This window comes from Adiantum capillus-veneris, chromosome 9 (assembly GCF_014529385.1).
Source record: "Adiantum capillus-veneris isolate H3 chromosome 9, ASM1452938v2, whole genome shotgun sequence".
In the NCBI taxonomy this organism is placed as follows: domain Eukaryota; kingdom Viridiplantae; phylum Streptophyta; class Polypodiopsida; order Polypodiales; family Pteridaceae; genus Adiantum; species Adiantum capillus-veneris.
In genome coordinates, this window is record NC_140939.1 from 137,163,900 (window position 1) to 137,189,604 (window position 25,705).

The following is a 25,705-nucleotide window of genomic DNA, read 5'->3' on the forward strand; positions in this document are numbered from 1 at the left end:
ACATGGTTCTTTATCATTCACGCTCATTTTTGTTGTTCCCTCCATACTGACCAAAAAAACATTGCTTACTCTTGTAGTCATCGCGAAATTCCATGAGATGTAGATTGATGTGGCATCTGAGTTGGAGAGATCCTCTTTTGTCATTGGTCTTGGGTTGAAATCTCCCAAAAAATGTTTAATGGGCTATTTAAAGACGAGGCAAACACAAAGTGGTACCGAAAGAACTAGTAAAGATTTTAGCAAAGTTTATTTTTGCTAGTGTTTGATTTAACTTTGGACACAAATGGAGCACGATAAGGGTGCAATAAAATAAACCTTTGCATTGGTTCAATTCTCCATAGAAACTTTTTTAAAAGGCAAAAATTGCCACATATTTATTTGAACTCCTAATTATAGATAAATATAACATAAAATCTAGAAGACTTACCGTGACAAAAGGGCCATTTACAATATAAAAGTTGTACTTTTCCACGCTCTTTGCAGTCTTTCATTAAAGCTGTGGAGCTTAACGCTAATTGCAGGATTTGGGCTCTTTGAAGCTTCCTAAAAGAGACTTCATGAATTGAAGCAAACCATAGATCTCAGATAAAGAATGGAAATCAAGTAATATCCTAACTAGTGTTGTAAGGTTTTATTCAGTAATTGCTTTCCTTCCCTTGTTCGAGAAAAAAAAAAAACTAACCTTTACAACAGTTCGAATTGATCCAATATGATGCCTTCCAACTATAAATACGAAATTTAACATTATGACAAAGTTTAATTGCATTGTCTTTGGTAAGATGTCAATTACTCTTGGCAAGAAATAATTGCATAACATGAACAAAATTCTTCCCTACAAGCCATGTGTATTCAAACCTTCATTGTGTGTGCAGGTTGACTGTGAATCGGGAGAAATCACAAAATTTGCAAGCATTCAAACTCTGCCCAAGTTTAGACAATAGAAAAGAGACATAGATGTATGGCACTAAAGGCAAGAGCTTGAAATGCCAATCTGTAAGACAAATGATCACCTCATTAAGCAATGTCGTAAGTTTAAGGCTAAAGAGGCTTGCAGTAATAAACAGACAAATGCAGCCATTGCAGATGCTTCTTCCAATGCCAATTTGGCAAATGTTGTGCGGGATGTAGATTGGGAGTTTAGTGTAGAGTAGAATAACACCTTGCACTAGGAAATGTAAGAAGCTACTCAAGTTGGCTACACTGACAAGAGTCTTCAATATTGTCATTAAAAAACCGCACTGTGGCGCAAAATTTTGTGAATGCAATATGATATGCATGCATTGTATTAGAAGAAAATGCATTGTTTACTCTGCAAAATTTGTTCCAACTGGCTGGCCCTCTCATCCATTGCATGTGACTATGTGGGTCTTACTATGTCGCCTAACATAAGTATGCTAAACCTATGCCTCTTCTCTTTGTATGTACAAATTTCCGATATAACCTGACATGAGGAGCCCCTCCTAGATGTACTCGATTTGATCATCCGGAACAATGACGTCGTAGAAATTGATAAACGCTTTTGCCCGCTCAAGCCTTGCAGTGACGATGTCCCAATTGATAAGCTCATCGATGAAGGTGGAGATATAATCAGGCCTTTTGTTCTGCATACAAACACTCAAAAGTGTATAATAATGAGAACAATAGGTGTGTTTGCTTCTTATCAACAAAGCAAGTATCAGAGAGAACGCGTACTTGAAAGTCAAGGTAATAGGCATGCTGCAAACAGAAAGACAATGATCAATAAAAGCAAGAAAGCCCAACAAACTATTGAAGTGTGCAACATCCCACAAGAGCAAAATAATATGTAGAGATTACCTCCCACACATCAATGGTTAAAAGTGGCTGCCCAACAAAACAATAAAATATGAGAGCTTGGAACATAATGAAGCCCCATGAAGCAGAAATGCAGCAGCACATCAGCAAGTATAAATGAGATATATGTATGTTGATTTGACTGTTTTTTTGAAATTAGTTATGCATTACTCAATATAGACAGACATTACATAACGAATACTGTGTGTGTGTGTGTGTGTGTGTGTGTGTGTGTGTGTGTGTGTGTGTGTGTGTGCGCGCCTGTGCGTGCGCGTGCGCGCCTAGATGAATCCAAGATAAGCTCAAACTAAGCTTTTAAGAAAAGTGCTCATGATAGTCATCCACAAGATACCCATCAGCTCCATCGTGCATAGTATTGACTAAATACAACGACATCCCCACTAATGCCGTTAGTGCCCAATAGGGGGTGTAGAGCTAGGTACCAACAATATATGCTCCCCCACACCAATACATGCACACAATTTAAACATGATGTAGTGTAATTTATGTATGTACTTAATGTATGTGTTTGATATAAGGGTAGGTAGGTAGATATGTAGGCATGTGTGTATGTATGGATCTGATGCCTGTTAGCATCTACATCGTCTTACTATCAACTTTCAAAGAAATAATTTAAAGCAGCAACATAAAAAAATAAAGGCTTACAATGCGTCCAAAAATGAGAGGGTTTACAGCATTGAAAGTCTTCTCAACCATAAGTTTCCCAAATGTGTTTTCATTAAGAGGATCTGTTTTTGTCGCTGCAACAATAGCCAAAGCATGATCAAAATGCGCTCCCATCCAATGAGTATTCATAGCCCTCGTCGATGCACTTACCCACAAGCCAGGCCCAACCAGACCCAAATTGTGTGGTTGCAGCTTCCTTCAACGCTTCCACAAAGGCTTCAAAGGATCCAAAATCTCTCTCAAGCAAGTAAAGCACTTCTCCACTTGGCTTTTTGCCGCCTCCGGGCTTTATGGATTGCCAAAAAAAATCATGATTCCATACCTGCAGTCAAGCTTCTTAATTAGTTCGACAACACTTCGCACCTGGCTCGTAAATTCCAACAGGAGCGAAAGCATGTCTCAAGTCATACACGCATTGACAGAATAAAGATAACACTTGACAGTTAACTTGAATGACTACAAAACAGGCTCAGAAACGGACTTTTAGAGCGTGTTTTAACGCCCTTCTATCCTACTATGCATGAAAAACGCATAAACAGCTGAAGTTCTGAATATGGTCCAGCAGTTCATATTAATACATACAAACAGCTTACAATATGAATCTAACCAAATGTTTCGTGAAGTACAATCCTTTTCACAGAAATCTTAAGAAAAGACGATTTCTCAAGATGCTCCTTTTAAGACACTTAAAGAGGCCGTAAAACACATTCTAATATCCAACAAGAAATACAGATCCAACTCAAGTGAAGTCGACTGTGCACATAATTGTAGATCTGAAATTGTTGGCTGCACTTTATTCTCTCCTGCTAGGGTAGAGGAACCATAATAAACACACGTAATTGAGTTTTTTTTTGTGTGTGTGTGCGAGCGCGCGCGCATGGGGCAAATCTATTCATTTTCGTAACATGAAAAGTGCATCAGATTCGTCATGAAAAGTCAAATTACATAATACCTGTGTTGATATTTTTTTCAATTTATCTCAATGTTATATTTGAGAAAATAGGCTTCTTCAGGTATTAGAGGTAGTCAAGGCGCAGTAACGGTACTTTTTAGCAAACCATAAAAGGAACAAGCATGATTTTGAGCATATTCCAAATTCCTCTATAAATTGAGTAAGTGTCTATGGGTACAAACCATTCCCCAGCTACTCAAATCCTCTATCTAGGAGTAACCTCTTGCAATATGAATTTCTTGTGTTTGTGTGAGCTTCGAGAGCTCATCCAATTACCGGATTGCTGATGAGTCATAGACAGTTCCTAATATGGTCCCTTAAGAGCACCACATATTACAGCATTGATTAACTTAATACTAAATATCATACTATTTGAGGTATGTGAAATTTAACTTCTGCTTGAATGGCCTGGCAAAGCATGTACTGCATCAATATAGAATACGCAACGTCAATCCTGCTACCATACAATGAAGGAAATATCTCATCTGAGAGAGAGAGAGAGAGAGAGAGAGAGAGAGAGAGAGAGAGAAGTAAGCCTGAGGGAAAAGGCACCTTGTGATTGCGAGAGAGCTCGCTGCTGCTCCTCCGAGCCATCCCATCCCCTCCCCTTCCTCCCCCCCCCCCCCCCTCCTCGTGCAGCCCGCCCGCCCCCTATCCCTGTTTCGCATTGCCCTCACCCCGCCTCAGCTCCCCTCGAGCCCCTTTCCTCCCTTCACCCTCGCGCGCTATCTGTGGGCAGATTTCAGTCTACAAGTGGTCTTCATTGCCGTCCTCGCCTTCTTTTTTCAGCAGTAGACACAGAAAGGCAGCCCCTGCTTCACCTCAGAGGTACTCTACTGAAGCACCCTCGTCCGACACTGCGGAGCCAACCCTTTGACTTGCTTCTTCACCAAAAGAGCAAGCGAGCTTGATGGGAGGTGGAAAGGCTTCAAGCCACAGCCCAGCAGACGCGAGGTTTGGGACCTACCTGCTCCATGCCCGACTCCTCACCGAAGTGGGCAAGATCATTGATGTGCACATTCTCCGGAGAGATTATTGCCAGATAGAGTTTGAGTCTCCAGAGATGGCAACCAAAGTGATATCAATGAGCCCACTCGGCATTCAGGCGGCTCAAGGTTACTTCACACAATGACACCATGGCTTCGACCTGACTTCAGATGTGCCTGAGGAAGAGGCAGATCTTCAAATCTCTGTTTGCTTCCCAAGCTTGAAGCGGGAGTATCTCCCCTTACTTTCCAGGATTGGTTCCATGACTTCAGCATCAGTTGTGGCCAAGGCCGCAGGGTTACCTTGTGGCCTTACAGGGTTACCCACTCTGTGGGTGGTTCTTGTTACACTTCCAAAGGTGGTTTTACCAGAGTTACCGGGGAACGCCCCCTAGCCCCCGTTCCGGCGTTCCGGGGGGCAGTTCCCTTCCCGAACGTTCCGAAACATTCCGGAACGTCTAACGTTCCAGGTGGCCAGTGCAAACCGGAATGGCCCTTCCGAAACGCCCCCGGAATGTTCCGGAATGCCACTGGAACGACCAACGGCTACAAACAAATTTGGCAAAAATTGGAAGAATTGAAGTAAATGTTTGGGCTTCTTTTTGAAGTGTGCAAGGCCTCAAGGACTCATAAAATGCACCCCCCTCCCCCTTCCTCTCCACAAGCTAATCCTCAAGGGTCAAGCTCTCTCCCTCTCACACTCTCAAGACTCACTCTCTCAAGGCTCAAGGCTTCAAGCCTTCAAGCTCTCTTCCTCTCCCTCCCACTCTCTCAAATCTCTCCCTCTCCCTCTCACTCTCTCGAGTCTCTCCCTCTCACTCTCTCAAGCTCTCTCTCTCTCTCATCTTCATCTAGTCATAGCAAGGTTGAATGGTCTTCAAAACGAGTTTTTTGTGAGTATTAGAGTCAAAGCACTCTAATACTCCTTGTATTTAAACACAAGGAGCTAAAAAATGCACTATTTGGGTGTTTTTTAACCTCCCGTTCCGCGCCGTTCCTGTTCCGGACCCCTAGCCGTTCCCCCGTTCCGCGGGGATCCCGTCGCCATTCCCGTTCCGCGTTCCGGGTAACTATGGGTTTTACAGCCTTGGGTGAGTGGTGGTTGGATTAGACACAAAGTGGAGTATTTGGGCCTCTCGAACCAGTGTTTCATTTGCAGACAGATGGGCCATCTTGCGAAGGCCTCACCAGGAGTGGGTTCCTACAGGAAACCGCTTCAGACCTCTGCAACAGGAGACCGCATCAAACCCCTCACCCTCCACCTCTTCTTGGCAGGAGGATCCAACCCATCCCCACACACCACCCCCCCCCCCCCCCCCCCCCAACCTCCTCCAGCCCCACCCCCTTCTTTCCCCACGCCCGACATCCCCCATCCCCACCTCACCACCTTCAACCCCCCTCTCTCTCCTCATGTCGATGGGTCTGAGCCCATTCCTGTTGCGCGCTACCCCTTGGGCAGCTCTTTTGTTGCGAGTAAGTTGGTTCAGGAGAGGCAGCCCTTCCTTCGACCTCCCCTCATGGTTGAGAACTCTAGCCTTTTGGGCTATTCCAAGGGGCCTCTCCAGCTTTGACATCAGCAGGCAGTGGGACCTCGTTAGCTACGCCTTCACTCGCTTCTTTGGCGACCTCCATGCTGACCAAGAGGCGGCTTGCTTTTGGATTCATGTCCTCTTTCATGCGGCACGTAGTACATATGCTCTAGACTCTACATTGGGATGCTCTTTCCACTTTGTGGTCGGGACCAACAGAATTGGACCTACACTTGGTTGGCTCCAAACTCAGGCCATTGAGTTCTCCCATCACATGGGGGACCTTGAGATCATTGATTTGGTGCAGACCCTATGGCCGTTACCAAGTTCACAATGACTTTGCACGATGTCACAGGCTGCAAACACATTATTGTTCACTTAATTGCAGATGCGCAGTTCTCCCCTTGCTATGTATACACTCATGAGGACTCTTGGGCAAAGGATGTGGCTCAGAGAACTGCACAGTCATTTTGGGCCTTTGTGGGGCATGTGATGCAGACTCGTTTGTCTCGAGGTCTTCGGATGTGGATTACTCCCCATCCAAGCCAGCCTCGAAGATTGCTTGCCTGGATGCTCTAGCAGCATCTGTTTTCTCTCACGGACTCCATGAAGATTGTCTCATGGAATATCCAAGGCCTTGGAGGACCACAGTTTGTATGTCATCGGAGTCGTTTGAGACAGCAGCTCCAGAGATGCCTTATGGGTGGACCTATTGATATTCTTATGCTACAGGAGTATCATCTGTGTGAGAGCCGCATTCGACGATGTGGACACATTCTACGAGGTAGGTATGAGACATTTTGGTCAGTTGCTTTTGGCCCCGGTGGCATTCAGGGAGGTGTATGTATCACCATTGTGGACTCACGATAGCAAGCCCCTTGTGGGCAGAGGTATTATTATGCCACCCACGGCCCAATGGGTCACCATACAGGTTCAAGGTAGCCTTGTGAGCATCTTGAACATTTATGCACCCCACCATGTGAGTGCACGGGCTGAGTTTGGGTCACACATTTGTGGAATCCCTGCCTCATGCAGAGCACTGGTGCATTGGGGGGCCTTCAACATGTTGGAGGACCCCTCAAATAGGATTGGAGGCAGTCGTACTACTTTTCACGAGGTTGAGTTAGCTGTTTGGAAGCGCCTATGTATGACTATGAGGATTTCGTATGTATGGTAGCATGCAGGCTTTATACGGTCCTCAGATAGCTTCTCGTTCCCTCGGTCCTGACCGTAGAATAGGGGGACGTGAATCTATCCAGGATAGATCGTTTCTATGCTAGTGGCCACATTTGTGACATGGGCAAATCAGTGTGCATTTTGGCAGGGACTACTTTTTCCGATCATGTACCAATGATTCTTATTGTGTCAGACAGACAGAGGAGTGGCACTGTCATGTTCCGCATCTCAGAGAGGATTCTGTTGGATGCAGAGCTCAGAGAGCATGTTGTGGACAAAGAGTTTGGACACGCAAGGGGACCCTACTGCTAGAGCGGCCAATGGCCTTGTGGAGCTTAATTGTTTCTTCCTCCAAGAGTCTACAGCTCGTTTGGTTGTGACCAGAGAGAACGAGAAGCGACTCCGACGCAGCATTGCCTCCTTGCAGCGGATGCAAAAGCAAATGCGGCAAGCTCGGAAAGAGTTGATCACCATCAAGGAGCGACGCCACGAGTTTGCCTTTCTTTGTTAGGCATCTTAGTGGACTCGGGTGGGCGACAGAGTTACTAGTGAGTTCTTTGAGATTGTGGGTCCCCGCCATGCGCACACCATTGTTGGTCACCTTCGAAGGCTAAAATGAACAAGTGGAAAGGATCTCTTGGCTACACGGACCGCCTATGAACACGCGTCAGACGAACCACCCGACCATAGCCACCATCCGATAGCACCCCCGTGTTGGGGCCAGCGTCCAAGGTCGTAAGCGTGCACCTGTAAGACCGAGCGTCCCATACCACCCGACCTCACCTCCTCGATGTGACCTCGCGTACTCTCAGCCTCGTGGGTTAACCACTGGCACTCTGTCAATGGGGGTCAATAACTACAAATGAGGCCTTGGCCTCCCTTTTATAATAGTGACCGACCACACTGGCCGGATTTACACTACATCCGCCCAGACACCGGACGCCCATCCCGACAGTGTCTTAGACCAGATCCCCTCTTATGTGAGTGGGGCATAACATACTTCCCCCTTAAGAACGTTTGATGTACTCATCAATAAAGTGGGCATGCTCAGCTTTCAAGGCTCTAACTGATTCCCAAGTAGCAAACCTTTCAGATTGACCCTTCCGTTTAACTAAGTACGCATCACCACACGAGCTCGCAAGCGATGGTGGGAGGGTGCTCTTGGGATGGCCTTAGGGCTACCCCTTGGGCGTCCAAACATGAGGTATTATGAAAACAAAACGATTTGTTCTTGCTACTGAGCCGTTGATGAGCGCGAGCTTGAGAAGCGACCAAGCAGCACCTCCATAGCTCGTATTGGACTGCTGCAGAAATGAAACTCAAGGATTTTCAATGGATGTAGCAAGTCAGCTTTCCTAAGGCGCTTTGCCTTATTGACCTGACACTAAGTGCATCTCTTCACATAGCACTCTATATATGTAAGGTGCAGCGGAATGAATGTTTGCGCTTTGCTCAAGATGAGTGCTCCGAACTGTGCTCAAGGGTTCCTTTTGTTCTTATGCAAGGTAGAGCCTTCCGTTCTTAATGAGAGAATGCTATGTACACAAACAAAGTGAATGGACACTGTGCGTGCAAGTGTATGAGACTGAGAGATAGAGAGAAGAGAGATACGACACCAGAGACGTTGTAAAACCCTCCTCTGAACGCCCCACTCTCGTCGGCGAGAGTGGTCTACTTATGATTGCACAATCTGGTACAAATGGAATGCATGAGACTGATACAAGTCTAGGCTATGTCGACGATGATGACGGTGATGACGAAGTCGACCTAAGGGCTGAAATCTGCAATCTTTCTACTGCTATCCAAAAACGCTATGGGCTGAAATCTGCTATTTCTTGTGGGCTAAATCTGCAAGTCTTCTATTGCTGAAATCCAAAACGCTAGAGCTTGAGGTTGACCAAAAAACGCTAGCTAATCTTGCATTTCCAAAAACGAAGGGCATGTGAAAAACGCCAGGCACGTGCTGGTCTTTCCGGAGACGATCTGATGCAAAAACGCCAAGGGTTGACTTTCCGGCGATGAATGTTGTTGAAAACGCTAGGGATAGGAAGCTGCTGCTTGGAGAAAACGCCAAAGGCTTGGGATCTTGCTTGGAGGGAATCCACCAAGGTTCTGCTGCGAAGTTGCCTGTTGAGCAAGGTGCTCCTCCTGCCTCTTCTGCCAGAAAGTGCTAACTTGGGTTTGCTTATATATTAACTTAGCAAAATTGCCCTACCTACTTTTGTTGGAAAGTCACTCAGAAATAATAAGTGAAAAATGTCAAAAATAGGTAACATAGGCTAAATGCACTGGAAAATTCCCTTAACTGATTCTAATGGATTCTGATGGGAATTCTGATGATCATGCTGTGTGCAACCAAAGGATATGCATCTATGCATTACAGACCTTTATGAAGTTCAAGTACCGCACGACCCACACATCAGAGTGGGCTGGCGAAGAGTCCCTTACAAGATTCCGGATGTTGTTGGCGATCTCCCTCGACGCCATACAGTTCGGTACCAGTACCTCACTTTGAAAAGAAGGGGATGTCACGTGACACATCCAACCCTATGTGTCCGTGGACAAGCCAGAGCATGATCAGGGTTTTGGGCCGCGCCGAAAGCGACACAAAGTCTTTTGTGGCTCCTTCAATGCTTCAACTTCGTATAGAGTCGTGCTTCTTCCATCTTCAAGAATCTCCATGGCTGAAAATTCCTGAAACCACTTCCAACACAAAAACATGAACATACCCATTCCATGTAAAGTGAGTGGTTCCTCAAAGACTGTGCATGCAATGTAGATGAACAAAGAGATGGAATGCCAAACAGTTCACCACATATACGCAAACAATGAGATCGAATCTTTCTCTTATGATCTAGAGCAATCAACTGTGGCAATTCACAACGGAAATGCCCATGCTTGGTGCTCATACTTTCATGTGCTCTTTCTACGAATGTGTCGTGCCAAGGAAGAGACATGGAATGTGACTTCCTTACATACAAACTTTTCAGCTTTTCATGAAAAATCCGCATACATTCGTGCTCATTCATGAGTGAAAGGTGCTCAACGTACAATATGTCATGCCTAGGAAAAGGGATCACATAAAGACGTTGACTAAAATACAAGAAACGATCACGAATGAAACACTCGTACAATGCGTGCGTATCAAGCATGCGAACACATAATACTTCCTGTGAGGGTTCCTTGGACCTAGGCTCGAGAGCCAAGATCGGTTCTTCCTAAATGATCAAATCGTCCTATGGGGGTTCTTTGGACCTCGACTCGAAAGTCAAGATCGGTTCTTCGTGATTGATCGAATCTACAACGAGGTTAGCTTCGCTAGAAAAAGCATCCACTAACACATCATCCTTGTGAACAATCACATCACCTTCATGCAACTCATCATGCTCGTGAGAAATCACATCTTGATCATGCAAATCATCATGCTTGTGAGAAATCACATCTTGATCATGCAAATCATCATGCTCATCATCGTTAACATCCAAATCACCATGCTTATCATTGTCAATCAAATCATCATCATGCTTCTCATAATCATGCAAATCCTGTGTGTCATGCTTTGGAGAAGAAGAGACTGAGAGAGTCTCCTTCCCCCAAATATCTTGCATCTGTGCCTAAACTTGAGAATAGAGTCGCCAGAACTCTTTGTTTTGTCGATCGCTCTGTTCTTGTATTGCTTTGTTCTCTGCTTGTCTTTCTGCGCGCCCACGATCCAATTTGGCTTGTCGTTCTTTGGCTTCCAAGCGTGCTTGCTCGCGCTCACGCGCTATGGCTAACATTCTTTCTTGGTGTTCGCGCTCAATTTCTGCTCTTCTTGCTTCGCGTTCTAACTTCCTTTCCATAAACATCTGGTCCAACTCCTCCATAGGAGTTAGTGCAATCCTTGGCGTAGATGGGGAAGGGGGAGGGTCGGAAAAACCTCCTGGTGAGGAAAATTCTTCTTCGCCTCTCTCATGCTCATCACCTCTAAGTGAAGTATCCATTCGGCTTCGAGTGATGACCATTCTGAAGTCGTGGGTTCTTGTGGTCTTGGGTTCTTAAGTTCACGAGGAACTTAGGTTCTTGCGGGTCTTGGGTTCTTGAGGGTCTTGAGGTTCTTGGGTTCTTGGGGGTCTTGGTTCTTGAGGTTCTTGAGGTTTTCTTTCGCTTGCAAACCGTGTTTGAGAAGGATCTTCTCTTCACCCGAGTTCTACTCCTTTCTACGGGCGCACCCCTTAGCGACCTTGCCCTCACACCAAGGTTACTTTTTCCCACCTCACGTCGATTGGCCGGCCGCTAAGTGCACAGTCCGCTCTCAATGAGTGAAAAGAGACACAAGGGGAGGCTGGACAAGCCCGTCTTTCTTGGGATTCCTGTCACTCTTCAAAAACATGATTAGGAATCGACACGCCCAAGCGAACTTGGGTTCGTGCGACCGCAACAAGCAAAAAAAATTATTGTGATTCTTGTGGTTCTTTCCTTAAGTGATACAAAACACTGCCATAGCTCTGATACCAATGTTAGGTGCAGCGGAATGAATGTTTGCGCTTTGCTCAAGATGAGTGCTCCGAACTGTGCTCAAGGGTTCCTTTTGTTCTTATGCAAGGTAGAGCCTTCCGTTCTTAATGAACACAAACAAAGTGAATGGACACTATGCGTGCGAGTGTATGAGACTGAGAGATAGAGAGAAGAGAGATACGACACCAGAGACGTTGTAAAACCCTCCTCCGAAGGCCCCACTCTCGTCGGCAAGAATGGTCTACTTATGATTGCACAATCTGGTACAAATGGAATGCATGAGACTAATGCAAGTCTAGGCTATGTCGACGATGACGACGGTGATGACGAAGTCCACCTAAGGGCTGAAATCTGCAATCTTTCTACTGCTGTCCAAAAACGCTATGGACTGAAATCTGCTACTTCTTGTGGGCTAAATCTGCGAGTCTTCTATTGCTGAAATCCAAAACGCTAGAGACTGAGGTTGACCAAAAAACGCTAGCTGATCTTGCATTTCCAAAATGCAGGGCATGTGAAAAACGCCAAGCATGTGCTGGTCTTTCTGACGACGATCTGATGCAAAAACGCCAAGGGTTGACTTTTCGGCGATGAATGCTGTTGAAAACGCTAGGGATAGGAAGCTGCTGCTTGGAGGAAACACCAAGGCTTGCAATCTTGCTTGGAGGGAATCCACCAAGGTTTTGCTGAGAAGTTGCCTGTTGAGCAAGGTGCTCCTGCTGCCTCTTCTGCCAGAAAGTGCTAACTTGGGTTTGCTTATATATTAACTTAGCAAAATTGCCCTACCTACTTTTGTTGGAAAGTCACTCAAAAATAATAAGTGAAAAATGTCAAAAATAGGTAACATAAGCTAAATGCACTGGAAAATTCCCATAAATGATTCTAATGGATTCTGATGGGAATTCTGATGATCATGTTGTGTGCAACCAGAGGATATGCATCTATGTTAAGTGACTGGGCATGCACGGTCTACGAATAGACTCACAAAAGTGCCAGATCACTGCTAATCTAGACTTGACTGGATTGATTGAACCCTAATCATGTTGTAGCTTGTCCACGGACACATAGGGTTGGATGTGTCATGTGACAATGTAAGAGCGCATCCTTGGCCAATAGAAATATCGTTTGACCAATGCTAAAGTTCTTTGGATGCCTGGGTGCCCAGCGTTGAGAACGTCGTGACATTCGAAAACAATATGTTGTCGAATCTCATCGATTTCCGGCGCACAGACCTTTCCATTCTTAAACTATAGTCCACCTCAAATGGAATATTGTCTTTGTCTCATTTCTCCAGCACGACTCACTTGGGTCTCTGCATCACCCAAGCCTGTGCACGAGTCGCGCCCTACTTCGACCTCGTCCCATATCTTGTCAAAATAGCTATTGGAACGACATAGCTCAAAGAGAGAGAGAGAGAGAGAGAGAGAGAGAGAGAGAGAGAGAGAGAGAGAGAGAGAGAGATCTCAGCCATAGACAAGGCATTAACTTCACGAATCAACATGAGTGCGTTAGCAACTCGATTGCTGGATCCTTTTTTGTAACAAATCTCAAAGTCAAACTCTTGCATAAGCTCAACTTATCTAGCCTTTTGCCCTCTGAGATCACCCTGATCTGTCACGTGCAGTGGCGTCGTGCACATCTAATCCTATGTCTACGTGGACAAGCTACTTCATGACAGGGGTTCAATTAGCTTAGGAAGTGTTCTGGCACATTTGTGAGTCTAATCGCAGACCGTGCATGTCCAGGCACTTAGAGTAGTTGCATATCCTCTGGTTGCACACAGCATGATCATTAGCATTTCCATCAGATTCCATCACGAGCATTTTAAAGTGCAGAAAACCTATTTTCCCTATTTTAGCCATTTTTCACTTATTATTATTGACTTTTGTTGGGAAACTGGGTAGGGCAATTTGACAAGCAAGTAAATAAGAAAACCCAACACTAGCACTTTCTGGCAGAAGAGGCAGCAGGAACCTTGTGTTCAACAGTGCACCTCGGCAAGACCCCCGGCAGTCAACATAGTGTTTTCAGCCAATAGAACCAGCGTTTTTCTCAAGTACAGATCAGCCCAACGTTTTTCAACTTGCAGATCAACCTGGCGACAACAACACTCAGCAGATCACCTAGCGTTTTTGCATCAGGACTCCAAATCAGCCTAGCACTTTTGGACAGCAATTCAGCCTCAGCGTTTTGCAGTTTCTCTGCGAGACAGAACCAACATATAGATCAGCGTTTTCATTTTTCAGCAGTTAGTCTCCGCAGAACAGCCCCCAAACCTCACAGATCTCACCTTCCCGCAGCAGATGCTCGCCGCACGGTCAGATCAGCAAGAGTTTGCAGATTCAGCCCGAAAAACGCAGATTTCAGGATCTGCGTTTTCAGCGCATCGTCGTCGGGTCGTCATCACCGCCGTCGTCATCGACATATAGTCAGAATTCAACAGATGAAGATTTGCAGATTTCAGCCCGTCTCGTCGTCGTCGTCCTCATCGTCGTCAACATCGTCGTCGAGTCCATTGCATTGTAGAGATTTGTGCAATCAATAGTAGACCGCTCTCGCCATAGAGAGTGGGGTCTTCGCAGGAGGGTTTGACAACATTCTGGTGGCGTATTCTTCTCTCTCTATCTCTCAGTCTTAGCACCTTCATTCAAAGTGTTTGCCACTTTGTTTTGTAATCATTTGCACTCTCTAATTAAAGGAACGGAAGGCTCTCCCTTCCGTAATTAAAAGGAACCCCTGAGCACAGTTCGGAGCACTCACCTTGAGCAAAGTTAAACATTCACTTCCGCTGCACCTTACATTGGTATCAGAGCTTTGGCAGTGTTTTGTATAACTCAAGGAAAGAACCACTTTTTTTTTTTTTTGCTTGTTGCGGTCGCACGTAACCCAAGTCCTCTTGGGCGTGTCGATTCCTCATCGTGTTTTTGAAGAGTGACAGGAAACCCAAGAAAGAAGGGCTTATCCAGCCTCCCCTTGTTTCTCTTTTCACTCATTGAGAGCGGACCGTGCACTTAGAGGTCGGCCAATCGACGTGAGGTGGGAAAAAGCAACCTTGGTGTGAGCGCAAGGCCGCCAATGGGTGCACCCGCAGGGAAGAGTAGAGCTCGGGTAAGAGAAGATCCTTCTCTAACACAGATTGCAAGCTAAAGAAGAACCTCGAGAACTCAAGACCCTCAAGAACCTCAAGAACTCAAGAACCCACAAACCCAAGAACCCAAGTTCCTCGTGAATTTCAGAACCCAAGACTTCAGTGTATGGTCATTACCCGAAGCTACTTCGCATGGAGGTGATGAGCATGGCAGTGGCGAAGAAGAATTTTCCCCACCAGGAGGTTTTTCTGACCCTCCCCCTTCCCCATCTACGCCAAGGAGTGCACCAAATCCTATGGAGGCTTTCGTCAAGTCGATGATGGACATGATGCTACACCAAGGAGTGGAACGCGTTGCCTTGGAGCGTGAGCGCCAAGACAGGCACGCATCCTTGGATTCACGAGCATGCACAAGCGCGCTTGGCGGCCGAGGAACAAAAAGAAAGAAAAGCAGAAAGAAAGGCAGCTATTGAGCGTGAGCGTGAGCAAGCGCGCTTGGCGGCCGAAGAGAGACGCGCGGCCTTGAAGTCAGAGCGTGAGGCGCAGAGAGACCAACACATGCAAGAGTTGGTCCGACAGGTTCTCACCTCGAAACCCGAGCCGGCCAAAGATGTTGGTGGTTCATCAAGTGGCGCAAGCCGAGATTCGGACTCCAACAACCCCGTCAGCGAGAAGTTGACATTTAGTAAGTATGACGGTAAGATGGATGCTAGTGTTATTCGTTCTTGGTTGCATCAATTTAATGCTTATTTTGCAACAACTAAAGAAGACAGGGCATAGCAAGGTTCTTATGGCAACCATGTACCTTGCCGGTGATGCCATTAATTGGTACCACGCATGGCCAGAGGCACAGTTGGCCGCGCACCTAGAGGCAACCAACGAAGACGCGTCCCTTTTCTTCAATTGGGCTGACTTCCAAGACAAGCTCAAAGCGCGGTTTATGCCTCCACAGTACCTAGCGCGATTGAAAGTACCTAGCGCGGTTGAAAGAGGATTGGCGCAATCTCAAGAAGAATGATATGCAAGTCATGTCTTTTTCTAACCGTGTTTTGCAGCTCGGCACCCAATTACGCAAATCGGATGATGAGCGCAAAGAGGCTTTTCTTTTTGGGTTGGACGAATATATCAAGTTTGATGTAGAAGCCTTCAACCCCGTGGATCTCAACAAGGCGGTAGCAATTGCTCTCTCCCAAGAGATGAAGCACAACAAGGGAAAGCCTAAGGAAAACAAGACTTCCCCAAGTACTACTCAGACTTCTTAGAACCCTCAGAACGGTAAGAACGGTAAGAATGGTAACTCTTCTAACCAATCTTCCTCTAGTCTCTCAGAAAAGAACTCTCCAAATGAACCTAAGGGTAAAGCAAACACAATTGCTAAACCTAAGCTCACTCCAATGAAAAGGCAGAACAAGGAATTTTAGGAGGATACATCACGTCGGAAGAACAAAGCATTTATTCTAAGGAAGGTCGTTGTTATCATTGTCACATCAAGGGTAACATAAAAAGAACATGTCCTAAGCTAGACTCTAATGAATCTAAAGAATCCACAAGACCCACTTCCTCTGTCAATGCAATAAATGAGAACACGAGTGTGACCCAAGTTTCTCATGATCCTCCCATTGATGAGTCTCTAATTAAGTGTTATGGTCATGTGAAGGGTCAACGTTTTGTCATATTCTTTGACCCAAGCAGTATGGATGATGTGATTAGTGTCGCTTGTCGAAAGAGCCCGCTTGGAGGTTAGCAAGACATCTCCTTTCGAGGTGTCGGGCTTCGCTCCCGGTATGGACTCTCTCATCACGCAAGAGTGCCTTGATGTTTTGTTCACTGTCCAACAAGCGTCCTTCCGCAGAAAATTTACAGTCTCTCCTCTTTCAAGATGTGATATGCTTTTGGGCATTCGATGGTTTTGTGAGCATAACCATCTTATTGATTGGGCGGAAAATACGTTCACTTTCAATGCCAAAAGAGACTCTCCCATTGTCATTCGTAGGGAGCAAGTTGTTCATTCTTCATCTCTCATTTCTAATGTACAGGCGAAGCTTGAAAAGAATCAGGAGAAGGAGACTCTCTCAGTCTTGTCTTTTCCAAAGCACAACACACATGATTTGCATGATCAAGATGTGATTATTCACGAGCATGATGATTTGCCTGATAATGTTGTGATTGTTCACAAGGATAATGGTTTAGTTGATGCTTTTTCTAGTGAAGCTAACCTCATCGCAGATTCGATCAATCACGAAGAACCGATCTTGGCTCTCGAGTCGAGTTTCCAAGAACCCCTACAGTAAGTATTATGTATGCGCATGATTAGTCAGCACGCATTGTTGAAGTGTTTCATTCGTGACGGTTTCCTGTATTTTAGTCACCGTCTTTATGTGACCCCTTTTCATAGGCATGACATATTGTACGATGAACATGATTCACTCATGAATGAGCACGGATGTATACAGATTACTCATGAAAAGATGAAATGTTTGCATTCAAGGAATTCACATTCCCACCTCTCTTCCTTGGCATGACACAGTATCCAAAAGAGCACAAGAAAGATTGAGCATCAACCATCGGCATTTCCATTGTGATTTGCCACAGTTGATTGATTTAGATCAGAAAGTCAAGATTCGACCCCATTGTTTGCTTATGTTTGATGAACGGTTTGGCACTCCGTCTCTGTGTTCATCTACATTGCATGCACAGTCTTTAAAGAAGACTAGAATTTTTCCAGTCACTTTACATGGAATGGGTATGTTCATGTTTTTGTGTTGAAAGTGATTTCATCAATTTTCATCCTCGGAGATTCTTGAAGAAGGTAGACGCATGACTATAGACGAAGTTGAAGCATTGAAGGAGCCACGGATGATTTTGTGTCGCTTTCAACGCGGCCCAATGAAGCAAGCGTTGCAGACCTTTATGAAGTTCAAGTATCACATGACCCACGCATCAGAGTGGGCCGGCGAAGAGTCCTTTCTAGGATTCCAGACGTTGTTGGCGATCTCCCTCGACGCCATACAGTTCGTTACCAGTACCTCACTTTGAAGAGGAGGGGATGTCACGTGCACATCTAACCCCATGTGTACGTGGACAAGCTACTTCATGAGAGGGGTGCTACTTCATGACAGGGGTTCAGTTCAGTTAGCTTAGGAAGTGTTCTGGCACATTTGTGAGTCTGTTCGCAGACCGTGCATGTCCAGGCACTTAGAGTAGTTGCATATCCTCTGGTTGCACACAGCATGATCATCAGCATTTCCATCAAATTCCATCAGGAGCATTTTACAGTGCAGAAAACATATTTTTCTTATTTTAGCCATTTTTCACTTATTATTATTAAGTGACTTTTGTTGGAAAACTGGGTAGGGCAATTTGACAAGCAAGTATATAAGAAAACCCAGCACTAGCACTACTGGTAGAAGAGGCAGCAGGAACCTTATGTTCAACAGTGCACCTTCTCGGCAAGACCTCCCCGCAGTCAACATAGAGTTTTCAGCCAATAGAACCAGCGTTTTTGTCAAGTACAGATCAGCCCAGCGTTTTACAACTTGCAGATCAACCTGGCGACAGTAGCACTCAGCAGATCACCTAGCATTTTTGCATCAGGACCCCAAATCAGCCTAGCGTTTTTGGACAGCAATTCAGCCTCAGTGTTTTGCACTTTCTCTATGAGACAGAACCAGCATATAGATCAGTGTTTACAGTTTTTCAGCAGTTAGTCTCCGTAGAACAGCCCCCAAACCTCGCAGACCTCACCTTCCCGCAGCAGATCCTCGCCGCACAGTCAAATCAGTCAGAGTTTGCAGATTCAGCCCGGAAAACGCAGATTTCAGCATCTGCATTTTCAGCGCATCGTCGTCGTGTCGTCATCGCCGCCGTCATCATCGACATAGAGTCAAAATTCAGCAGATAAAGATTTGCAGATTTCAGCCCGTCCTGTCATCGTCCTCATCGTCCGCAAGTCCGTTGCATTGTAGAGATTTGTACAATCAATAGTAGACCGCTCTCGCCATAGAGAGTGGGGCCTTCGAAGGAGGGTTTGACAACATTCTGGTGTCGTATTCTTCTCTCTCTATCTCTCAGTCTCAGCACCTTCATTCACAACGTTTGCCACTTTGTTTTGTGATCATTTGCACTCTCTCATTAAAGGAACAAAAGGCTCTCCCTTCCGTAATTAAAAGGAACCCTTGAGCACAGTTCAAAGCACTCATCTTGAGCAAAGTTCAACATTCACTTCTGTTGCACCTTACATGATCACAGACATAGCGCAAGGAGTGATGGTCTATCCGTGCAATAAAAGTAGAGCCATATAAATAGTGCAGCCACTTCCTCAAAGCGAGGACTACGGCGTAAAGCTCTTTTCATATGTTGTATAACGCATCTTAACGTCAAAAAGTTTCTTACTTTCAAACCCAACAAGACATCCATCCTAATACAATGTTGCACCAATCACATAATCAGTAGCATCCGTTTCAACTACAAACGGCTTGCTAGGATCCACAATATGCAATATTGGCGTAGTAGTCACCAAGTGCTTTAGTGTCTTGAAGATCTCATCGAGACATTCATTCCAGACGATAAGGGAATTATCTTTACGGTGAGGACCCGAAGTCTTCGGTCCTTTCACCCCTCCTTTTAAAAGTTGCATCAGAAGAGCAACAACTCTAGAGTAATCCTAGATAAATTTGCGAAAGAATCCTATAAAGCTTAGAAAGGACTTCACTTGGCGCACATTCTTCAGAATGGGCGAGTTTCGCACGTTATCCAATTTTTCAGGGTCGACGAAAATTCCATCGCGAGTAATGATATGACCCCAATAGAGAAGCTCTTTCTTAAATAATTTGCACTTAGAAGCTTTAACATAAAGCTTCTCAGTTCTCAGTACCTCGAGAACAGCGCGTATATGCACCAAATGCTTAGACAAACTCCGGCTGTAAATCAAGATGTCCTCTAGAAATACAACTACGAAGTTGCCTAGAAACGGCCTCAGTAGATCATTCATCATCTGCTGAAACGTAGCTGAAGCGTTGGTCAAACCAAAAGGCAAGACCAAAAATTCATAGTGACCATAACGCGGCATGTTTTAGAAACATCCTCCAGATTGATTCGTATTTGATGATAGCCTGATCGCAGGTCTATCTTCATAAAATACAGCGCTCCATGGAATCGATCTATCATATCGTCCATACATAGGAGAATAACTTATTCTTGACAGTGAGCTTATTCAACCCTTTGTAATCCACGCAAAAGCGCATAGCGTTATCTTCTTTCAAGAAAGTAACATTGGCGCTCTCCACGGGGATTTACTTGGCCGAACAAAACCCCTGTCGAGATAATCCTTTAGTTGTTGTTGAATCTCGTCCTCTTTGGTTTTACTAAACCGATAGGATTGCTTCGAGACAGGCTGACTGTCAGCCACCAGTTCAATGGCATGATCTACTCCCCTCTAAGACGGTAAGCTAGGAGGCAGATCATCAAAAAAAACATCCTTGAAATTAGTCATGATTTCTCAGATAAGGTTGGACTTGTTAGAATCCCAAAATTCAACAGAAGAACGTGAAACATTTTTACGAAATTCAGTGACAAAAGTACCAAGCACTAATGAATCAAACCATACAGATGGTATACACTGATAAAAGTCAAGATCAGAAGACTTCGTATCCTTAAACATTTCCAAAGCAATAACAATTGGTATTGCAAAACCATTATTTACAGAATTTTGATTACAAAGCGAAACAGATACATGAGGCATGTCCTGTTTTACAAAAACAAGAGAGTGATGTATATAATCTATATACAACATGTCTTGTTTATCGTAAAACCATGGAATTCCTAAAATAACATCTGCTATGTCCAGGCGCATGATGTGGAAATCCAAGTTCTCTTTGTAATCAACTAGCTCGAGCGTCAAATCAAGAACTATCTGATTTCATATTTTTGTATCCTCACCACGAGCCATCTTCACGCGATACTCATGGTCACTCTCCCGCATCTGCAGGTACAGTTTCTGCACCAATTTTGCATCCACAAAATTGTGTGAGCTTCCATTATCAAGGAGTACGGTCACGTCGTGACCATTGATCTTCCCTAGGAAATGGAGAAGATCGTGCTTATCAAACACTTTGGTGCTAAAAGTACAATTAGTGCATAAACTATGTGCTATGTGATGGATTTCAACTTGAATAACATCAGAGTTACCTGAGATCTCGTGAATCTGAACCGAAGGACGACCCTGTGGTTTCTTGGTCTTCTTCTTAGGAAAATCTTTGATTTGGTGGCCCGTATGGCCACACCAAAAGCAAGCCCCTTTTTTCACTGCATCAGCTTCTTCTCCTTAGGTCTCAACGGCGATTTGGACCTTTGTTGGAATCAAGGTCGCTTCCTCGAAGTGCCCTCACCGCATTGGTGATCTGAATTTCTTTTCTTCTCATAATCCGCTCCAGTTATCAAATGGAACATCTTGACCTTTGCCACAACATCCTCAACGTTAGTCGGGCCTTTATCTTTGATGAAGGCCCAACGGTAATCCTCATGCAAACCTAGCACATACATGTGCACAACATGCGTAGAATCCACCTTGCACAAGGTGAGCGCTTCTTTGAAAGTTGTCGTATATTTATCAAAAGACACAGTTTTCATCGAAAGACTCTGTAATTTTGCCTAAGCTTTCAAAGGATCCATCTTGGCGAAATCCTTCTTGAATTTCACACAGAAATCAGCCCACTGCGCCAAAAGAGAGGAATCGTTTGAATCCTCTGTTCATCATGCTTCCCATGGAGATCAAAATACGTAGTCCACTAGTGAAGCCAATTATATACAGCGAGTTCCGTACACTCCCTTCTCTTCCCCTGAGGAATTAGTGGTTTTGTAGGGAATCGTGCTAGGACAACCACCCTGTGAGCACCCAAAAGCATCAATTTGCATCCACAATTGCTAGAGATGGGTGTCGTTCTCGGAAATACGCACAGTCATCGACTGAGCCGTATTTTCGAGAGCAACAAGACGGACGTTAAACCCTTGCACGGCGCCCTCAAGAGAGGACAAGCGAATGTTTGTCTGAACATTGGCGTTTTCCATAGCAGATATACGATGGTCGAGGCTTTGGAAAGTATCTATGATCCATGTGTACAGAGCATGCGTGAACAGAATTTCAATGTTACCTGGTGCATCGTCACATTGTGCATCCAAGCTGGAGGAATCCATGGAGAAATCTGGTAAAAAAATAAAAATTTCGCACGAAAACAAGCGTTTTCTATTCTTTTTGGTCGCAAAAAGTCGAACTCTGAGGAGCTCTACGCATCGGCATGAGCGTCTGGAGGGGAGCAGGTGACGGCGAAAGCATGTGAGCGCGAGCAGAGGGGAGAGAGGAGTGTTGGGAGAGGAGCAAGGGAGTGAGAAATGAGCATCTAAAAGAGTTTTTAAAACTCTATGGAATAAATTCTAAGTGAAATGCAGGTTTCACATTTAAGTTAGCCAAGTTTTTACAACTTGGGCTAACTTTACAGCATTTATAAAACATTCACCTCTTTAAAATGTAGCAATCAAAAAGATCTGCGTAGGTTTTCTTTGAACCCAACTCCGTGTCTTGCATCTCACGTTTCCACGCGTCCACACAGATAAGGTTGAACGCGCCGATCTCTCCCTTCGCCCAAGGGCGGCTCTCTCTCTCTCCACGCTAGCACCTTCTCTCTCTCCACGCTGGCCCTTTTCTTTCTCCACACTAGCCGACTATGTGCCAAGCGCTTGCAAGAGGGGTTCTCACTGTACAGTCACGCTGAAGAATTGGTGAGTGTATGTTTTACACACACTATACAGAGCATGATGACCCTCTTTCCCTCTTTACAGTTAGAGAAATAATTTCTCCTCTTTAAGTCTCTCTGTGCATCAGCAAGGAGAAATAAGTTTCGATTCAATCAAAAATCGGCAATTTCTTGAACTTTGCGTAAAAAACAGTTGTGATACTGACTGAAGCTCGCTATTGCCCTACGCTCCCACCCTCGCCATCGCTAGCGCTGCCCCCTTTCCTCGCATCCCCTATGCCTACGGACGCACTGCTGTTGCTACTGCCTGCTCTGCGTGCAGCTACCCTCAGCCCCACGCCCGCCCGCCTCAGCCTCGTGCCTGCTCGCCTCAACCTCGTGCTCCCTCTCCCACCCGCCCCTTTTTCCCAGCCTTATCCTCCCTTCGCGTCACGTTCTCAGCTCGCAGGTAGACTATGTTTCAGCCTGCTGTGAGTGCCTCATCACCACAGCCCTTCTCGATTCAACAGCAGACACAGAATAGCAACATTTGCTCCCTACGCTTGATTGGCTGCCAGGTGAGGGTTTTAGATGGATTTCCCCTAGGACTGCGGTTCGCTACTTGGGCTGTCAAGTTGACCTGGACTTGTCTCTTGAGTAGCAAATCACTCCCCTCCTCCTGTCCAGCAGGAGGAAGTTGCTACATTGGAGTTCGGCACGACTCTCTTTGGCAGGTAGAGTTGTAGTGGTCAACCAAGTGTTGTTGGCTACTATGTGATACATTACATCTTGTTGGATCTTCTCGAGCTCCTGCATCATCCTGGTAGAGAGGCTGATCAGGAACTTTCTTTGGTCAGGGCGTGACACTAAGATAGCCCGAGCCAAAGTAGCATGGCAGGTCATCACTCTACCTTGTTCTCAGGAGGGGTTGGGGATCATAGACCCAGCACAGCAAAGCACAGCCCTTCTTGGGAAGTTTGTGGTCAAAGGACTGCTTCCACGGAAGGAGCCCTGGAAGGAGTTTTTGCTTCAACGGCTTAGAGCTCGAGTGCCTCAGGTAGGAGGCTCTTGGAGACCTTCCATCAGATGGATCATTATAGAGATGCGCACACCGCAGAGTTGGTCTGAGTAGGAGATTGGAAGATCGTTTCGTTGTGAGCATGTTTCGCTCTTGGGAGCAGCTGCGGAGACGCCTGGAGCAGCACCAACCCACCTGCACGGAGGAGCGCTTGAGATAGCCCCATGTTTGAAACCCCATGGTCAGCACTCAGAGAGGCCACTTGGTTGGTAGTAGGCCTCATGTTTCTTGGGGTCCCATGGCAGAGGGTCCAGCACGCACTCTAGGTGACTGGCTTCAGTTCTTAGGTTTGCCAAAGGAGTTACAGAGCATCCAGCTACTGGGCCTGAGAGGGGTGCAAAGCATGTGTCAGGACATCACAGAGGCAGTACCAACTGAGTGGCTCACACCTTTAGAGCCAGCAGCTCCCAGATGGATGGGGGCCTTCACGCGACTGGAGGTCCTCATCGCAGTTCGAGCTTGCTCAGAGACTGTACCCTCCATGTTCTTCGAGATAGAGGGCAAGGGCCGACTACACAAAGTCTCAGTAGAGGCTCCAAAGGTTGCAGAGTGTTGTTTTCAGAGGATCCGAGTAGTGGGCATTTGCGGGAGGACTTGTGTCATCGATCCTGATCCAGCAACTCTTGAGACAGGCCACTAGAGGCTTTGGGCTTGGGAGAGATGTCTGTTGGCACGAGTGCAATGGGATCCTGGAGGATGGTTTTGGAGGGACCCCTTCTCCTCAGCCGACCATCCAGGGGTCCCTTTCTTTCAATACACTGTTCGACTGGGACGTCACATACCGGCAGCACGGAGAGAGGCTCGTCCTACTGCAGCACCTCATTGGTAGGAGGAGGGTCTCAGTTGAGTTTTTATCAGTCTTTTGGGCGAGGTTGTGGGACGCCAGACAGCCGCGGCGAGTCACTCTGTTCTAGCGGCTAGTTGCACATAGAGCTACAGCAGTGGGGAGCTGACTAGTACATAGTGGCCTTTAGGTAACATGCGCAGCTTGTGACCATCCTTTGGAGAGTCAGCGTCATTGTTTGTGGGACTTCCCTATGGCACATCAGGTTTGGCTTTGGGTCCTTCGGCTGATGCCATCTCTTTCCACAGCACAACAGTACACTTGGGGGACAGCTGCTTGGTCCACTCTTACGGGCCTTGCACTACAGTTTGAGCTATCCTCCACCAGCAGGATGATAGTGATACAGGGGGGGTCAGCCTACACTCCAGCCTGCTACTACAGAGCTTTACCCCACACGAGTAGTGCAGTGAGAGAGAGGTGTGTTGGGAGCTCGTCTATGGCTTGACACTCTCGTTCATTTGGCGGGCCTGCTGCTTCCGCATCTCTGAGGCTCGCCTTGTGCCACCAGCGGAGACTGTTCGAGATTTTTGGCTGGAGTTGATCCATACTCTTAGGGGACAGTTCGAGAGACTTCAAGGCAGCTCCGATCACATGCGGGAGCACAAAGAGGAGTTCCTTCGACTCTGGCGCCCTAGGCCTTTCTTCACCATGGTCCAGGGTGAGCTCAAATGGCACTACCGTCGACCTGTGTGGCTTTTCCCTCCTCCCATCTCTTGATTTAGCCCTCATTGTACATATGCTGTTTTTTCATTGGGAGTCTCCCCTTATGGTTGATGTAGCCCTCTCTAGTAGAGGTGGTTGTAGCCCTATGGGCAGTTTTATTAACTAATAGAAGGATCTTTTTCTCAACAAAAAAAAAAAAAAAAACAGTTGTGATCATCTAGAAAATCAGTAAAATTACTTCCAAACCACTGTTTTTTCACTAAAATTGCAGAAATCAGTTTTCAAGTTCTGACTTTTTCTGAGAAAATCATTAAAAAGCAGGATTGCACTATGCAAATTTCTGATTTTCTCCGATAAATCAATGAAAATTATATGAAAAGCATCACCTACAGAGCTACATAAGAGAAGAAAAAGACAAAGTTACAGAAAAAGAGTTCGACCCCAATCAATTGCTCCATAAGTGTGCACAAGGTCCAACTCGTAGCCAAGCTGGCTCTGATACCATGAAACGACAAGCGGAAGGGATCTTCTGGCTACACGGACCGCCTATGGGCCGTCGGACGAACCACCCGACCAAGCCACCATCCGGTAGCACCCACGTGCTGGGACCAACATTCGAGGTTCTAGGCGTGCACCTGTAAGACCGAGCAACCCATACCACCCTGCCTC

General features: G+C 45.8%; 1 protein-coding gene across 2 annotated transcripts in view; it reads right to left on the reverse strand.

The window, feature by feature from the left end:
• Positions 1-1,160: 1,160 nt before the first annotated feature.
• LOC147451236 (superoxide dismutase [Fe] 1, chloroplastic-like) overlaps positions 1,161-25,705 on the reverse strand; it is a 65,840-nt gene continuing 41,295 nt past the window's right edge. For both annotated transcript variants that reach the window (XM_086520196.1, XM_086520195.1), the window contains exons 4-8: positions 2,650-2,821; positions 2,479-2,573; positions 1,816-1,842; positions 1,693-1,716; positions 1,161-1,601 (exon numbers count right to left, since the gene is read on the reverse strand). In XM_086520196.1, the coding sequence (XP_086376322.1) occupies positions 1,461-1,601; positions 1,693-1,716; positions 1,816-1,842; positions 2,479-2,573; positions 2,650-2,821 (459 nt within the window). In that variant the 3' untranslated portion in view covers positions 1,161-1,460. The remainder of the gene's footprint in view (positions 1,602-1,692; positions 1,717-1,815; positions 1,843-2,478; positions 2,574-2,649; positions 2,822-25,705) is intronic.